A 15,968-nucleotide genomic window follows, 5' to 3' on the forward strand; every position below is an offset into this window, starting at 1 on the left:
CAGGGAGGACACAGGGCTGGGTTTTGGGGGATATCCCTGGGGTCCCTTATTGTGAGAAGCAGAGCTTCATGCAGGTCAACCTCCACTAACTAGCACCTTCCCCTCTCCCATCCCCAAGGTACCCCAACTTCCTGCTTCCAGACCCCCAGGCTGAGGAGCACTTCTGAACACCCCTCCCCTCCAGCCCCTGCTCCCACATTGCTCCCTGCCTTGTGCTTTGCACTCAGTCAGGCAAGGAGCTGGGGACCTCCACACAGCACGCCTTTATTCACTCAGGCTGCAGGACTAGAGGCCCCTGCTGGGACCTGAGGCCATGGTGCAGGTAGGCACCAGGAGAGCACGTCTGTCTGGCTGCTACTCTGTGGGTTCAGAGGTCAGGAGGGCTCAGGTACAGATGAGGGCTGAGAGTCCTTGCCAGCAAGGAAGGGCCCTTGGCAATGAGGGCAGCCTGGACAGGGGTCTGAGGAGATGACACCCTTACCTGGTGCGACTAGAACACAGAGTAGGGTTAGAAGGGAAGGACCTGGAATCTAGGGTAAGGTGCCAGGGTGGCCCTGGGGCCTACTCCTGGTAGAGCTCAGTGCCTTTGGAGGGAGGGGCTGCCCTGGGCCTGGGGTGGGGACAGTCAGATGGGGTGGGTAGGTAGAGTTGGCTTAGAGGTTTTCATAGACCAGGTTAAATTCACCGTCATCCTCCAAGTTCTGCAGTTTCTCCTAGAACAGATGGATAAATAAATCAAATGGGAAGTGGGAAGTAGAGCACATGTGTGCTCATTCAGTTCAGGTTAAAGGCAAACGCACAGGTTTCCTGTGTAGTCTGACAGGGAGGCCTGTGTTCATCCCCAAGCCCACCTCCACCCCAATTCTGCCCTCCTGTCCCATGCATCTCCCTTTTGCTTCCCTAGGACTCCCCCAACTAGCTCCCTTGCTGCAGGGTTCTGCTTGTACCCTGGGCCTGGAAAAGGGTGGGCACAGATGTGCTTGGGGTCCTCTGGGAGAGGAAGCTCAGCTTCTGGTCAGGAACCAGCTCAGAGCTGAACCTGGTGAGGGCTTTGAAACTAGGAGATTTGACAAAGCCTGATGGCCAGGGCAGGCCAAATGCCAACCCTCACACTTCCTGATGGCTCTTCCTGGGTGCCTGTGAGCCACCCATTGGCTTACCCACCCCATGCACCTCATGCAGTGTCCAAAAATCTAGAGCTTAGTGGGTGAACCTCAGGTCTTGCATGCGTGATGGTCCCATTCTAGCCTCAGCACGGAATACACTAAGTAGGTGCTCTAGGGGGGTGGGCAGTAGCGTACCAGATTAAGAACACATAGTGCAAAGCAGAAGGACACGCACAAGGATCCCAGTTCGAGCCCCACCTCCCCACCTGCAGAGGGGTCATTTTTGTAAGCGGTGAAGTGGGTCTGCAGATGTCTATCTTTCTCTCCCTCCCTCTGTCTTCCCCTCCTCTCTCAATTTCTCTGTCCTATCCAACAACAATAGCAGCAGCAGCAGCAACAACAACAGTGGAAAAAAGATGGCTGGTGGTCCGGGAGGTGGCGCAGTGGATAAAGCACTGGACTCTCAAGTGTGAGGTCCCAAGTTCAATCCCTGGCAGCACATGTACCAAAGTGGTATCTGGTTCTTTCTCTCTCCTCCTATCTTTCTCATGAATAAATAAATAAAATCTTAAAGACAGAGATAGAAAGAAAATAAGAAAAAAGAGAAGAAAAGGATGGCTGCCAGGAACAGTGGATTTGTAATGCAGGCGCCAAGCTCTAGCAATAACCCTGGAGAAAAAAAAAGGCATTTTATTCTCTCTGTCTCTGTCTCTGTCTCTCTCACACACACACACATATATATATATATATATATATATACAAAAACACAGTGTTGCAGAAGGTATGACATGTCTACTTTACAGATATGCACACTGAGATTTGAGAGAGAACAGTGAAGGGGCCTGGTTGAGCACACACTATAGTGCATAGGGACCCAGGTTCAAGCCCCTGGTTGCCACCTTCAGGGAGAAAGCTTCACAAGTGGTGAAGCAGGGCTGTAGATTTCTCTGTCTCTCTCCCACTTTATCTCCCCCTCCCCTCTCAATTTCTTTCTGTCTCTAGTCAATAATATATATGTATTTAAAATTTTTTTATTATATTTATTTTTTATTTAATGGATAGAGACAGCCAGAAATCAAGAAGGAAGGGGGTGATAGAGAGGGAGAGACAGAGAGACACCTGCAACACTGCTTCACCTCTTGCAAAGCTTTCCCCTGCAGGTGGGGACTGGGGGCTCGAACCTGGGTCCTTGTGCACTGTAACATGTGTGCTCAACCAGGTGTGCCACCACCCAGCCCATGTATTTTTTTTTAAAGAAAGGGAGAGAGAAAAGTAGTTAGAGGCTGCATCATGCCAACCGTAGAACCCTCACCAGGAGGCTCAGCTTGGCACCAGCCCAAACTCTGACTCCTAACTTGGGCCAACACCCCCTGCCTGCTTGGTCAGGGTAGACACCACACTGCCCAGTGAGGGTTCTGACTGCTTACCTCACATGAGCACCTGCCAGGTCCTTAGAGCATGAGCTCCTGGAATCTCTGGCAGGTGCTCTGGGACCTCTCACTCTGTAGTCAGGAGCCTCGCAACCGAGCACACAGTAGGAGCGAACTATGACAAATGCAGGCTCTGTGGTCCTGTCTGCCCTCACTGCATAGGAGGGGGCCCGGTGGAGTGAAGGGGCAGGCTTGCTGCTATACCTGGGGGAGCAGGTCCTTGCTGCAGCGCAGGCTGTCAGCCTCACTCTGAATGTAGGAATAAACTTCTGTTTCCCGGCGTTGCAAGGCCTGTGGGAGACACCTGAGGTCAGGGCAGGTAACAGGGCTCTGAGGCCCCAGAGTCACCTCACTCCTCCCCTGTCTGTGCTCCCCCCAGCTATGGCTCCATAGAATGGCCTCCCAGCCCAAAGTCCCCAGGAGAGTCCTGCCCACCCCCAGTTCCCTGTCCCCCAGCTCCAATGTGGGTGGAAGGCACTGTGCTCATCTGAGAGCATATGGCTTGACCAGAGGTCTCGGGATGGCTTTGAAATCAGCCAAGACTCTCATGAGTACTGTGTCTAACTTACTATATCTATACCAGTGTTCTTTAATTTGGCCTTGGTTCACCAACATTGGATTGCATTACTCTCCCCTTTTCTGTGTCTGTGTTTGCCTGTTGTTGAAAATTAGCCAAGATTATGTTTAGCTTTCAGCCCTGCTGTCAGCCACGCCTCCTATGCCTCAGCTTCCTTGTCTGTAAAATGGGAGCAGTCCTCACTGGCCTGCAGGCTCAGTGTGGGATTAAAGGAAATCTGCATGAAGGGTCTAGCATGTAGACCTGGAATAGCAGGTGCTTATTGTCAGGGAGTGACACTCTCTCCCCTCTGTGGTCACGGTCTGTGGGTCTGCACCTCCCCTGACTATGCTGGCCTCTGGGTTCATGCAAGGGGACAGACTTGGCTCCTCGGGGGCTGCTGAAGCAGAGCCCACCACAGCCTGAGCCCCAGGCAGGAGCTTCTTTCCCACGTGTGCATGTCATATGGATGTCGGCTGGTTGCCAAGGAGGTGGTTTCCCTGGCAACAGGCAAGCAGGGGTTGCTGAGGCAGGCTGGAGAGACAGGTGGTGCTCTGAGAAGGAGGAGGGAAGGGAGGCGGGGAGGGAGGAGGGCGGGAGGCACCCAAAGGCAGCAGGGCATGAAAACTCGTGTAATAAGCCATTTGGCACTTGGGAGACCCTCACTTCAAGGGCAGCACGCACAGGGATGGCAAGATGGCACAGGGCCCAGTGCACGCCCGAGTCAGGAGGAGGGAGGGGTATTTGACCTGTAGGGAAGGGGGCTGGGCTGCCCCCAGGAGAAGCCCAACTTGCAATGTCAGAAAACCTCTAAGCCCGATTCTGACCTGCCAGTCCTTATCCCTGCCTAGGGCATCCACCACCACCGGCCAGCCTGTCCCTTTGCTGGCATCTCAGCAGACCTGGGGGCCCAGCTCAGTCTTCCTGCCACCCTTCTATCCAGAGGGGCTCAGAGATCTCACAGGAACATCACAGACCTCTCAGTCCCTCAGTGCTGTAGCCAAGACTGGACCTCAGTTCTCCTGCCCCCAGCTCTGTGTACTTCCCCTGGCCTAGATATTCAGCCAGAGGTGGGAGTTATTCAAACTGGACCAGGGCTGGGTACAAGCAGAACACCAGGGCTCTGACCCACAGGGGAAGGCGGGGAGGGCTGCTTTGGGCAGGGCAGGGCAGGGCAGGGCAGGGCAGGGCAGGCAGGGCAGGAGCAGCTGCAGGGCTGAGGGCAGCAGACACTGTAGAGGTGGCTGTCAATTACCAGCTGCTGAGTGAGCCTTTGACAAGTCCTGACCAGCTGGGCTGCATTTGCATTCTCTGTGTGACCTGCTTCACTAGGCTGTGAAATGCAGGGTGGCCTTGTCAACTGGAAGTCCTGCAAGGCTGGAAACAGACTCTCCTGAGGGTTGGGGACTGTCTCTTGCTCAGAGAGGACCTGAACTTTTGAATGGACTGCATTGGGCCAGGCCTGGTGGGGCTGGGGCTGAGACTGAGGGGGGTCTGGGGCTGAGGGGGCTGCCCTGGAGTAGTCAGAGCTGACCTGGGCTCAGCTGGGCTGAGCTAGGCTGAGCTGAGCTGAGCTGGGCTGAGCTAGGCTGAGCTGAGCTGAGCTGGGTTTAGCTGGGCTGAGCTGAGCTGAGCTGGGCTGAGCTGGGCTGAGCTGGGCTGAGCTGGGCTGTGTTGGGCTGAGTTAGACATTGCTGGGCTAAGCTGGCCTTTGTTGGCATTTGCTAGGCTGTGCTGTGCTATGCTGCACTGTGCTGTGCTGTGCTAAACTGGGCTAAGCTGGACTTTGCTGGGCTGAGCTGGGTTTTGCTGGGCTTTGCTAAATGAAGCTGTGCTGAGCTGGGCTGGGTTAGACATTGCTGGCCTGAGCTAGGCTTTGCTGGGCTGAGCTGAGCTAAACTGGACTTTTCTGGGCTAAGCTGGGCTAAGCTGGGGTATGCTGAACTGTGTTGAACCATGCAGGAACATGAGGAGTGTTCATGGGCCCTGGCCCTCCATACTCTCGCCTGCTGCCCAGTGGGCCATAGGATGGACCCATATGGTCACCTGCCTGGGCAGAGGCTGCAGTCAGTGCTGAGGCCTTCCTGCAGGCTGAAGCCAACAGAAGAAAGGAAAGGAGAGGTCCTGTCGGGATGGTTAGACTGGGTGGCGGGAAGGACATAACCAAATGAACCATGAGGAGAAGGTTGTGGGAAGAGGTGCTTTGGCAGGGAAAGATGGGAATCAGGTCTGAGAGGTGCCAAGGAGACTTCCAAATGAAGCGATACTGGTATGCAGTGAGGTGTTTGGGACTGGGGAGACAGCTCAGTGGTGATGCAAAAGACTTTGATGCCTGAGACTCTGAAGTCCCAGGTTCAATTCTGTGCACCACTATTAGCCGGAGCTGAGCAGTGCTCTGGTTAAAATTTAAAAATATAAAGTAAAAAAGGCGAGATAGTTGAGCTAAAGTTACAAATTTGGGAGTTGTCAGGGGTAGATGACATGAATCTAGGCTCACAGAAATACAAAGATATTTACAGAAAAGCCATTAGAATTAATGAATTCAGCAAGGTTGCTCTACATAGCCAATATTAAAAAAAATCTGGGGGGCTGGGCGGTAGCACAGAGGGTTAAGCGCACATGGCACTAAGTGCAAGGACTGGCATAAGGATCCTGGTTCGAGCCCCCGGCTCTCCACCTGCAGGGGGGTTGCTTCATAAGTGGTGAAGCAGGTCTGCAGGTGTCTGTCTTTCTCTTCCTCTCTCTGTCTTCCCCATCTCTCTTAATTTCTCTCTGTCCTATCCAGCAACAATGAGGATAAAAAACAAGGGCAACAAAAGGGAAAAAACAGCCTCCAGTGGCAGTGGATTCATAGTGCAGGCAAAAAACAAATAAACAAACAAACAAAAACCCTTCTTTCTACTGCCTGCAATAGACAGAAGATGAACTGAAGATGGTAGCAATGGGGGCAACCCTGTGTGCTAAAGCCTATGGTGAGGATATTAAGATAAGGGGAGGGGTGTCATCTTAGTGTCCAGCAAGGGAAGGGGCTCCTGATGGTATCATGGCTGTAGCTAATGTTATTCTCACCTGCACAGGCCCAGTTCCCTGGCAGCCTCAGCCTCAAGGGCTAATACAGGGGAGTCGGACGGTAGCACAGTGGGTTAAGTGCAGGTGGCGCAAAGCTCAAGGACCGGCATAAGGATCTCGGTTCGAGCCCCCGGCTCCCCACCTTCAGGGGAGTCACTTCACAAGCAGTGAAGCAGGTCTGCAGGTGTCTATCTTTCTCTCCTCTTCTCTGTCTTCTCCTCCTCTCTCCATTTCTCTCTGTCCTATCCAACAACGATGACAACAACAATAATAACTACAACAATAAAAAAGGGGGGAAACAAAAGGGAATAAATTTAAAAAAAAAAAGAGCTAACCCAGGGGCTGGGGAGATAACACAATGGTTATACAAAAGACTTGCCTACCTGAAGCACCAAAGAACACGCACACTCACGCACGCATGTACTCACACACCATTAATACAGTTCTCTCTCCTTCCGGTCCTCACACCTCTCCAAGCCCCTACAAGATCTGGCTGGGCAGTTGGGCCTCTCACCAAGTCTGCCCAAGACTGGGGAGAGGGAGCATCTAAAGCTGGTCTGGGCCAGAGTGAGTCTCCTCCATGAGAAATCATCTTATCTGAGGATATTTAGTCATGAAAAAAAGATATAGTTACTCAGGTGAAAAATGTCTTGTGGGAGCTGGGTGGTGGCGCACCCAGTTAAATGCACCCCACTCCTCACCTGCAGGGGTGACACTTCATGAGTGGTGAAGCAGGTCTGCAGGTGTTTGTCCTTCTTTTGCTCCTCTCTGTCTCCCCTCCCCTCTCAATTTCTCTCTGTCCTGTCATAAAATGGAAAGAAGAAAAGAAACAGAAAAAGTGGCCACTGGGAGCAGTGGATTCTTAGTGCTGGCACCGAGCCCCAGCAATAACCCTGGTGGCAATAAAAAAAAAAAATGTCTGGTGGTCTGGGAGGTGGCGCAAGGGATAAAACATTGGACTCTCAAGCATGAGGTTTTGAGTTCAGTCCCCGGCAGCACATGTACCAGAGTGATGTCTGGTTCTTTCTCTCTTTCTCCTCCTATTTCTCATAAATTAAAATATTTTTTTAAATGTATGTGTGTGGGGAGTCGGGCTGTAGCGCAGCAGGTGGCGCAAAGCACAAGGACCGGCATAAGGATCCCGGTTCGAACCCCGGCTCCCCACCTGCAGGGGAGTCGCTTCACAGGCGGTGAAGCAGGTCTGCAGGTGTCTATTTTCTCTCTCCCTCTCTGTCTTCCCCTCCTCTCTCCATTTCTCTCTGTCCTATCCAACAACGACGACAACAACAATAATAACTACAACAATAAAACAACAAGGGCAACAAAAGGGAATAAATAAATAAAATAAAATATTTTAAAAAATTATTTAAAAAAATGTATGTGTGTATCTTTGTAGGTATCTAGATATAGGAGTCAATGTTACTAGTATTTATCCTGGAAGAAGATAGGATCAGGATCATGGTTGTGTGTATATATATTCCAAGAGAGAGAGATCTCACATATGTGCATGTGTGTGTATGGAGAGAGAGAAATGTTTTCATCTGACAGCTGACACCAGAATTCCTTTTGGGAGAATAGCAGGGTAAGTGTGTGTGTTGGGGGGATGGTGTGGAGCCTGTGGGAAGCAGAGACTGGTAGAAATTCCTGGAGTGGGGGCAGGAGCTGAAGGTCCTTGAAGAGCCTGCTGGATTAGGCTCTATTTGGAGCTATCAGTGCTCCCCTGGAGAGGGACAATCCCTCTGCCTTGTCTTCATCCCTCCCAGCCTCAGAGCCGCAATCTGAACCCCTTCTGTGTGGGGATTTGTGGGGACTGAGAAGGGGCCTGAGTGTCACATCTCCGGTTGGTATGGAAGGGACAGGTGCAGTGAACAGAGGTACAGGCAGAATCTAATGGAGACTCCTAACCTGTTAACTCTACACATCACAGAGTTGAGAATCCAGCCAACTCTGAGAGGCAGAAATTCTTGCCTTTCTCTGCAAGGAGCCACTTAAATATTGGAACTAGTGGACAGAGTGGCTGTGTGCTGAACAAGTGGGGTGCACACCTGCTCCCAGCCCCTGCAGATGACTGAGACTCTCCTAGATAATAAAGACAACAGTCACAGTGACAGCAAATGTTATGATGCAACAGAACAAAGGACATCTCAGCCCAGATCCCCACTTGACCATGAGGGCATCAAATGCCACCTGTGTGGTAGGGGAGTGGAGGAATGAAGAGCTGAAAACTCAGATGTCTGAAGAGCATGGGATGGATGGGTAGCACCTGACCTTTTCCTCTTGTGGGAATTCCTGCTTGGCAGGGTTGCTTGTGGAATAAAAACAGGGTGGGTGGGTGAGGGGGTCAGGTGGTAGTGCAACAAGTTAAGCACAGGTGGTGCAAAGCGCAAGAACCAGCGTAAGAATCCTGGTTTGAGCCCCCGACTCCCCACCTGCAGGGGAGTCGATTCACAAGCGGTGAAGCAGGTCTGCAGGTGTCTCTCCTTCTCTCCCCCTGTCTTCCCCTCCTCTTTCGATTTCTTTCTGTCCTATCCAACAACAATGACATCAGTAACAACAATAAAAATAACCACAATAATGATAAAACAACAAGGGCAACAAAAGGGGGAAAAAAGCCTCCAAGAGCAGTGGATTCATGATGCAGGCATCGGGCCCCAGCAATAAGCCTGGAAGCAAAAAAAAAAAACAGGGTGGGGAGGATTGATGCCTGATTAATGTTGCTTAGGAAGCTTTCAGGCCTCCTATCCCATTCTGTATCCCATACTGTGATGAGGGCAAGGGCATGCCAAGGAGAGACATAGGGTGGCACCTCTCACATGCCAGGGACTTGGGGTCACACACCTTGTCATCTAGGTTCAATTTCAGAGAGTGCCTAGAAGACTGGGATTATAGTTCTCAGGTCACAGACCCAGAGGCTGAGAGAGGCACAGGCTGGCCTTGGGATTGAGTCAGGAAACCAGACCTTGCACCAGCTGAGAGGGACCAGGCCTGACTCACCGTGTAGACAGAAAACTCACCGTGTAGACAGAATCCACTGGAGACTGCTCAGGACAGCTCGTGGAGTGGGGGGCTGGGCTGTTCTCTGCAGGGGGCTTCCCTGGAGACTCCATGTGCTGCTGTGGGGACAGAGGACACTGCTGTTAGAACTGAAGACCAGTGGCTGCCGCCCACCACCCTGCACAGACCCCACCAGGCAGCTTGTCATGAAGTCACACTGAAGCCCACCACTGTCCTCCCACCCTTTCCTGGGAAATGTGGCCAGTAGCTCTGAGACTGGCGTGGAACCTGGAGCAGCACTCATGCGCAGAGCTGGGGCCTGCTGCTGTGGGCCATCCTGAGTGGGTGGCCGCCAAGCCGGCTGTCTGGGGTCACTGTCCCCGCTGGTCTGCTGAACTAATCTGACTCTGGGCTTTGATTTCCTCAGCAGTAACCCTCCTTCAAGAGACTGTCACATACATTTAGGGAGGTGAGGAGGAGGCGAGTATTGTCACTGGGCAGCAATTAGGTGGCTCTCACACTTACTGGACAGGCACTCTTGCTGGCCACTCTTGTGCCAGGTGGGCACCTGCTCCTTGGAGTGAGGTGCCAACAGGCTGATACATGGGCAATTGTGCCCCAGCCACTGGCCACACTGATCAGCAGAGCAGAGCCCCTGGCAGAGAGGGGACAGATACCCAAGCTGTCAAAGAGGGACCGTTAGAACCTGGAGGCTGAGAAGTTACCTGGGCCAGGAGGGAAGCGAGGCAGAGGGAACAGCATGCATAGAGGGCATGCGTGGTGAGGACTCCACGGTGGGCTAGAGAGGCCTCTCAGGGCCCCGGGAAAATCTCAGCACTCTGACCCAAGAAGCAGCCCCAGAAGGCTCAGGGCTCTGCGGGAAGCACTCAGGGCTGCAGGGGCAGAACTGCTGGAAGGGGAGGGGCTCAGGGAACAGGCAGGCAGCCGTCCTAACGTCCCCCCTCATTGCCGGCACCACGCTGCCAACAGTGGAACAACAGCAGCCTCATCTCCGAGCAGGAGCTAATTAAAAACCCTGGCTGCCTGCCAAGCCCCAGCCCGTTTACCAGGGATTAGCTCTGAGAGCTACTTAACTCTCAGGCAGAAGCCAGCGCCTCCCCATCCCTGCGCACTAATGGCTGCGGGAGGGGGTGAGGGAGGTGGGGAAGGGCTCGAGCTGTGGAGGCACTGCCTGCTCTATCTCAGGTACCCTTCAGTGAGCCTGCAAGCCTGGTCTTCCCAGACGCCCACTTCACACTGGGGGCCTGGGAGGAGAGGTTCAGAGAGGGTCAGTGACTTGCCTGAGGTTACAGAGCCAGGAGGTGGCGAAGGCACTTGAAACTAAGCCTGTGTGACTCACCTCCCCACCCCTTCTGGGTCTGACCTGCCCTGGAAGTGTCCTTCCTCTTTTCCCTCTTAGTCTGGCCGGCTGTTTCATAGGTGACCACATAGCAATCTGCAGTTTAGCCTGGGGACCCGGTTTTTCATTTGATTCTCACTGTGCCCTTGGGAGGTGTCTGCCCTGGGGTTGCACCAGCTCACCAGCCCCACCAGTTTCTTTTTTATCCAGGACACTGCTCAGCTCTGGCTTATGGTGGTGCTGGGGAATGAACCCAGGACCTGACAGCCTCAGGCATGAGTCTTCTGCAGAACCATTACGCTGTTCCCCACCCCATCCACACAACTACTTGCTTCTTGAGGGGACTGTCACAGCCAAGGGGTGTATGTGCTCCCCTCAAGATAGCTGGAGAGCTGGTGCCTGTCTCCTGCTGATCCAGGTGAGGCGGCTTAGACACTCTGGCTGGAGGGGTATGAATCTGCAGATAGAGGTGTACCGCTGAGTGAGACAGGGCCTGGCCTCCAGGCCTGCTCTGAGATTGACAAGGTAGCCTGGGAGGAAGTGCCACCATGGGGTCCTAGAAGAGGACCCAGGCTTGCTAGTGGCCTGAGCAAAAATATGGAGGCTGTTCTGGCAGTAGCCCCCCAAAACATTAGAGGAGGTCTCCGAGCTCAGAGTGAGTGTCTTGGCAGGAAGTGGCATGGGAGAGCACGAGGAAGGTATTCCAGCACCCCAGGGACACACAGGCTGGCTTCTGGAGAGAGGTGAGGTAGGGAGAGAAGGACTGGGACTCTGAAGGCAGGACCAGGACTGGCCCCAACTGCCTTCCTACCTGCCTGCAGCTGCTGTCTTCTGGCCCTTGAGGGTCCTGAGGGAGGGGCAGTTCAGACCACCTGGGCAGAGGAGGCAGTGAGTGCTCCACCTGAAGCAGACCTCACGCACTCAGGGACTGCCTGCACTGGCAGGGGACACTGCTTCTGCAGGAGAAGGGCTCTCAGAAGCCCAGAGTTGGTGGCCTGAGCCTCACGGTCCAGGACCTACCAAGAAATGGCTACCCTGAGGAACCACTCTGCCCATGGGCTCCATCCACTGGTGGCATGTCACCTGGACAGCCCTCCTCCTCTGAGACACTCTCGTGATGTGCAGGGACTACCAGGGATACTGGGCCCTGCCACGAGGGAGAGGCCAGGCCTACAGGAATAAGATACTCACAGAGAGCTCTCCTAAATCAAACCTCTACTTATTCTTAAGCATACTCTACCTCACCTAGAAACCTTATCTATTCCCTTAGAGCACAGCTGAACCTAATTGCTACATTCAATCTTACTAGTCTAAAGGTGTGTGTGTGTGTGTGTGTGTGTGTGTGTGTGTGTGTGTGTGTGTGCTCTTTCTTCTTTTGGATAGACAGAGAAACTGAGAAGGTAGGAGAGAAAGGGAGACAACTGCAGCACTGATTGACCACTCATGGAGCTTCCTCCATGCATGGGGGCTTTGTGGACTTGAAGCCAAGTCCTTGTGCATGGTGATATGTGTTTAACTGGGGGCTTTGCCTCCTGGCCTTCACTGGCACTCATTTTAAAGAAAGGTCTGTCACGCTGAAATCTCAAACAATTTAGGGGAGGGCCAAAATGCCAGACCCAATCAGCCCTCAGGGCTCCACATTCTTCCATGTGTCCTCCACCTGAGGAGAAACTTCTCTTTTTCCTCTTTCTTTCTTTCTTTCTTCCTTTCTTTCTTTCGTTTGCCTCCAGGGTTATTCCTGGGGCACTGGGACCCCGGTGCATGCACCATGGATCAAGTGCTCCTGGAGTCTATTTTTTCCCTTTTGTTGCCCTGGTTGTTTGATAAACAGGTTGTTTGTTGTGGTTATTATTATTGTTGTTATTGATGTCGTTGTTGTTGGATAGGACAGAGAGAAATGGAGAGAGGAGGGGAAGACAGAGAGGGAGAAAGACACCTGTAGACCTGCTTCATCACTTGTGAAGCAACCCCCCTGCAGGTGGGGAGCCGGGGGGCTTGAACTAGGATCCTTACGCCGCCGATCCTTGTGCTTTGCGCCATGTGCGCTTAACCTGCTGCACTACTGCCTGGCCCCCTAAACTTCTTTTTCCACCCATGAGATGGTATCAGAACTTTGCTCACTTTTCCCATTTGCTGGCTTGCCACCTGTGAAGACAGAAAACTGCCCTTCTCACCAGCAGGCTGGCGGAGGGTTTCCTGAACCCCAGAGGGCTGGCCCTGACTTTCCATGCTGGATCCAGCTGATTTCCCTACCAGTGTAAGCACCAAAGTAAAACAGCAGTTCCATTTTTAAAATCAAACTAAATTTGCACCACTAAAATTAAACCCAAGCTAAAGCCTACAACACCCCCATTTTTTATAAGGAGACCAGCGCATAGTCACTAAAGGAGATTAGAGGATCTGAGAGGTGGTGCATCTGGTTAAGTGCACATATCACTGTGCTCAAGGACCTGGGTTCAAGCCTTTGTTCCCCACCTATAGGGGAGAAGCTTCATGAGTGGTGAAGCAGGGCTGCTGGTGTCTTCCTTTCTCTCTCCCTCTCTATCTCCTCCTTCTATCTTTATCTAATAAATAAATAAGTAGTATTTACTTATTTTTAAAATAAATTAAAAGCAGGAAATTAGAAAATATAGACAAGTGAACAGAAGGACCCAGACAGAGGACAGTAGACTCTGGCTGTAATTGGGAATCCTGATGCCACCTTTATGGTGCCCCAGAGCATGGCAGAGCCTAGCACCCATTGAGCATTATTTCTTTCCACTCAGCCAGTACTGACTGAGAATCTACTAGATGTCAGACACCCACGAGCTGAGGGCAGAAGAGGACACAGTTTCTGCCAACACTGCACTTGATGCCTGCGGGGTGGAAGTGGATGTGGCATGGGGCAGGATAGCCCAGGGCCTAGTACAGAACTGGCTGCAGGACTCTGCCCTCCCTCCCAAGACCATGTGTAGGAGGGGGCCCGGTATCCAGCAGCTCTAAGAAAATGCTTCTTCTTTCCATGTTGCTGAGGCCCAGACTGGGGGCTCCTATACTGTCAGCTAGAATTGGGGAGCATGAGCAGGGCTTTCATCAGACACTCAGAGGGCCCTCCCTTGAAAGGAGACAGAACACAGGTTTCAGGCAAAGGAGAGCCACAGGGGACAGGCCTCATCACAGGGGAAAGTTCCACAAGTGTGCGTCTCCCAGGCCCACAGCAGCTGGGCAGGCACCCTCTTGCATGTGGCCCCTACCTTCTTCCAGAGCAGTGCCGCTGTGCCCAGGATGCTCAGGAACACCAGGAGGCCGAGGAAGCAAAAGAGCAGGGTGTTCTGGAGGCCTGGGGGGGAAGGCTGGTACCCTGTGTCTAGCAGGACAGGGGAGCAAAGGGATTAGATCCCACACCACCCACCTGGCACGTTCTCCTTTTCCAGGACCCCTCTTACACACTCCCCCACAGGGACTCCAGCCCTGCTCTCCCAAATCCTCAAGCCCACACAGGTTCAGACAGCCCTTAACAAGGGTGCTACCACGATCATCATTAAGGGCAAAGGGCTCATCATTGGCTTCCTCACTGGCCTCCCACCCAGCACTGCTTCCATCCAGAGTGGCTGTGGGACCCAGAAGAGTTACACCACTTCTGGGGAGCTCCATGGGCAGGTGGTGAGGGTGAGTGAAAGGTGGACCTGGCAAGCAGCAGGGCTGGCAGCGGACACAGCCTCCCTTCCCTTCTCACCCATGTTGTCATCACTCCTACTCTGCCTTCCACAAGCAGAGAATTCCATGCGGCCAGCCTCAAGGTCACATCCTGGCAAGCAGTAGGACCAGGGTCCAAGTTCAAATCTATGTGACCCCAAAGCTCTGACTCCTCCCAGTGGGGTCACAGAAGTCAGCTCAGAGAAATCTGTCTTCCTTTTTCCCTTCCTTCCTTCCTTCCATCTTCGCCAACAGGGTTATTGCTGGAGCTCTGTGCCAGCAAGATGCCACTGCTCCTGGTGGACTCTTTTATTATTAATAAAGGATAAGAGACAAAGAGAGAGAGGAGGAGAGACCACAGCACTGCTCCACCATTCGTGAGGCTTCTGCGTGCAGGCGCTCCCATGTGGTGGCAGATCTTTGAGGATGCAAAGTGTGCACTCTACTGGGTAAGTGTGCTATCTCCTGGCCCCTATGTTTTTCTTCTCTCTCTCTAAAGATAGAGACTGAAAGGCAGAGAGAGAGAGAGAGACCACAACACTGAAGCTTCCTTCAACATAGTGAGGGCTGGGCTCGAACCTGGGTTGTGCACATAGCAAATAAGCGCACTGTCCACATGAGCTTTTCCCCTAGCCCTTCTCCCCAGACTTTTCCTCATGAGCCTACACTCACTCACAGCCACTGCAAATGCACACGCCCCACTCTGCACGCACACACACAGTGCTGTGGGACACAGAGGTCAGGAGCCTTCCTCAGGTCACCTGGCATTGGTGACTGCAGCCTGGGTCTGTTTCCACACCCTAAGTTAGCACAGTCCCATCTTCAGGGGCTCCTGGGGAGTTCTTCCCTGCTTTGCAGAAGCCGAACGACGAGACAAACACCCCTCACTTCAGATGTGTGTCCCAAACTGCTGCCTGAAGCCTCATGGCCCCACACCACAGGGAGCATGATGGAAGGACTCTCACCTCTGACCAGGATGAAGGTGCCATTGCCTGTTATGGTGACTTTTGGCCAGTGGACGGAGCAGTAGTAGGTGCCGGTGGCTGAAGCATTAGGCAGCTGGGGAGTGACCTGGCACTCTGCTCTGAGAGTCTGGTTCTCTGTGCCTTGCCTAGGCTGGCAGTCAACTGGCACATTCTGCCTCTTCTGGCCCTGGAGGTCCACAAGGAAGTAGCTGACTGTGAATCTCTGCAGCAGCAGCGTGTACCGGTAGGTGATTCTGCACTTGAAGGAGACAGCCGTGTTGGTCAGGGACACCACGATCGGGGGGCCAGTGTGGATCACAGACTGCCCTCCTGAGGGGGAAGGAAGAGGAGGAGGTCACTGTCCAGGCTGCTCCTGGCACCCCCGTACCCTCTGAAAATCATGGCTCACACTCAGGGTTCTCGTGCACTCAAGCGAGAGAGTGTGGCTCACAGGTCCTGAACACTGTGTGTGCAGGTGTTCTGCCAGATGCCTTACACTTGTGAGTCCCCGCCCCCAGCACAGCAGCACATGGTGAGAGTTCCACTTAGCAGAAAGAGAGCCTGGAGGCTGGGGAGGTCAAGCAACTAGCTCTTCATTTCTCCACAGGCATGGAGTTGAGCTATGTGAGTGCATGCGTGTGCGCGTGTGGCACGCACACACACACCCTCACGTACATGCATGTACTGGGAAAACTCCGGACCCCATACTCCTGATCATTCTCTTTCAGTGGTTGTGAAGCTGAGCTGGGTTAAAGCACTTGTCAGAGATCAGAGACGCCCCGGGGTTGGTAAAGGAGAAGTCCCCAGGTAGGG

At 53.1% G+C, this 15,968-nt stretch overlaps 1 protein-coding gene across 2 annotated transcripts in view; it reads right to left on the bottom strand.

The window, feature by feature from the left end:
- Positions 1–240: 240 nt before the first annotated feature.
- Positions 241–15,968, bottom strand: part of NFAM1 (NFAT activating protein with ITAM motif 1) — a 31,628-nt gene continuing 15,900 nt past the window's right edge. Inside the window, exons 2-6 of one of the 2 annotated variants that reach the window (XM_060189065.1) lie at positions 15,156–15,485; positions 13,749–13,861; positions 9,176–9,274; positions 2,741–2,827; positions 241–713 (exon numbers count right to left, since the gene is read on the bottom strand). In XM_060189065.1, coding sequence (XP_060045048.1) covers positions 654–713; positions 2,741–2,827; positions 9,176–9,274; positions 13,749–13,861; positions 15,156–15,485 — 689 coding nt within the window. In that variant the 3' untranslated portion in view covers positions 241–653. The remainder of the gene's footprint in view (positions 714–2,740; positions 2,828–9,175; positions 9,275–13,748; positions 13,862–15,155; positions 15,486–15,968) is intronic. The other variant, XM_060189066.1, reaches the window with a different exon arrangement.

The sequence above is a fragment of the Erinaceus europaeus genome, chromosome 4 (genome assembly GCF_950295315.1).
Source record: "Erinaceus europaeus chromosome 4, mEriEur2.1, whole genome shotgun sequence".
Taxonomy (NCBI): Eukaryota; Metazoa; Chordata; class Mammalia; order Eulipotyphla; family Erinaceidae; genus Erinaceus; species Erinaceus europaeus.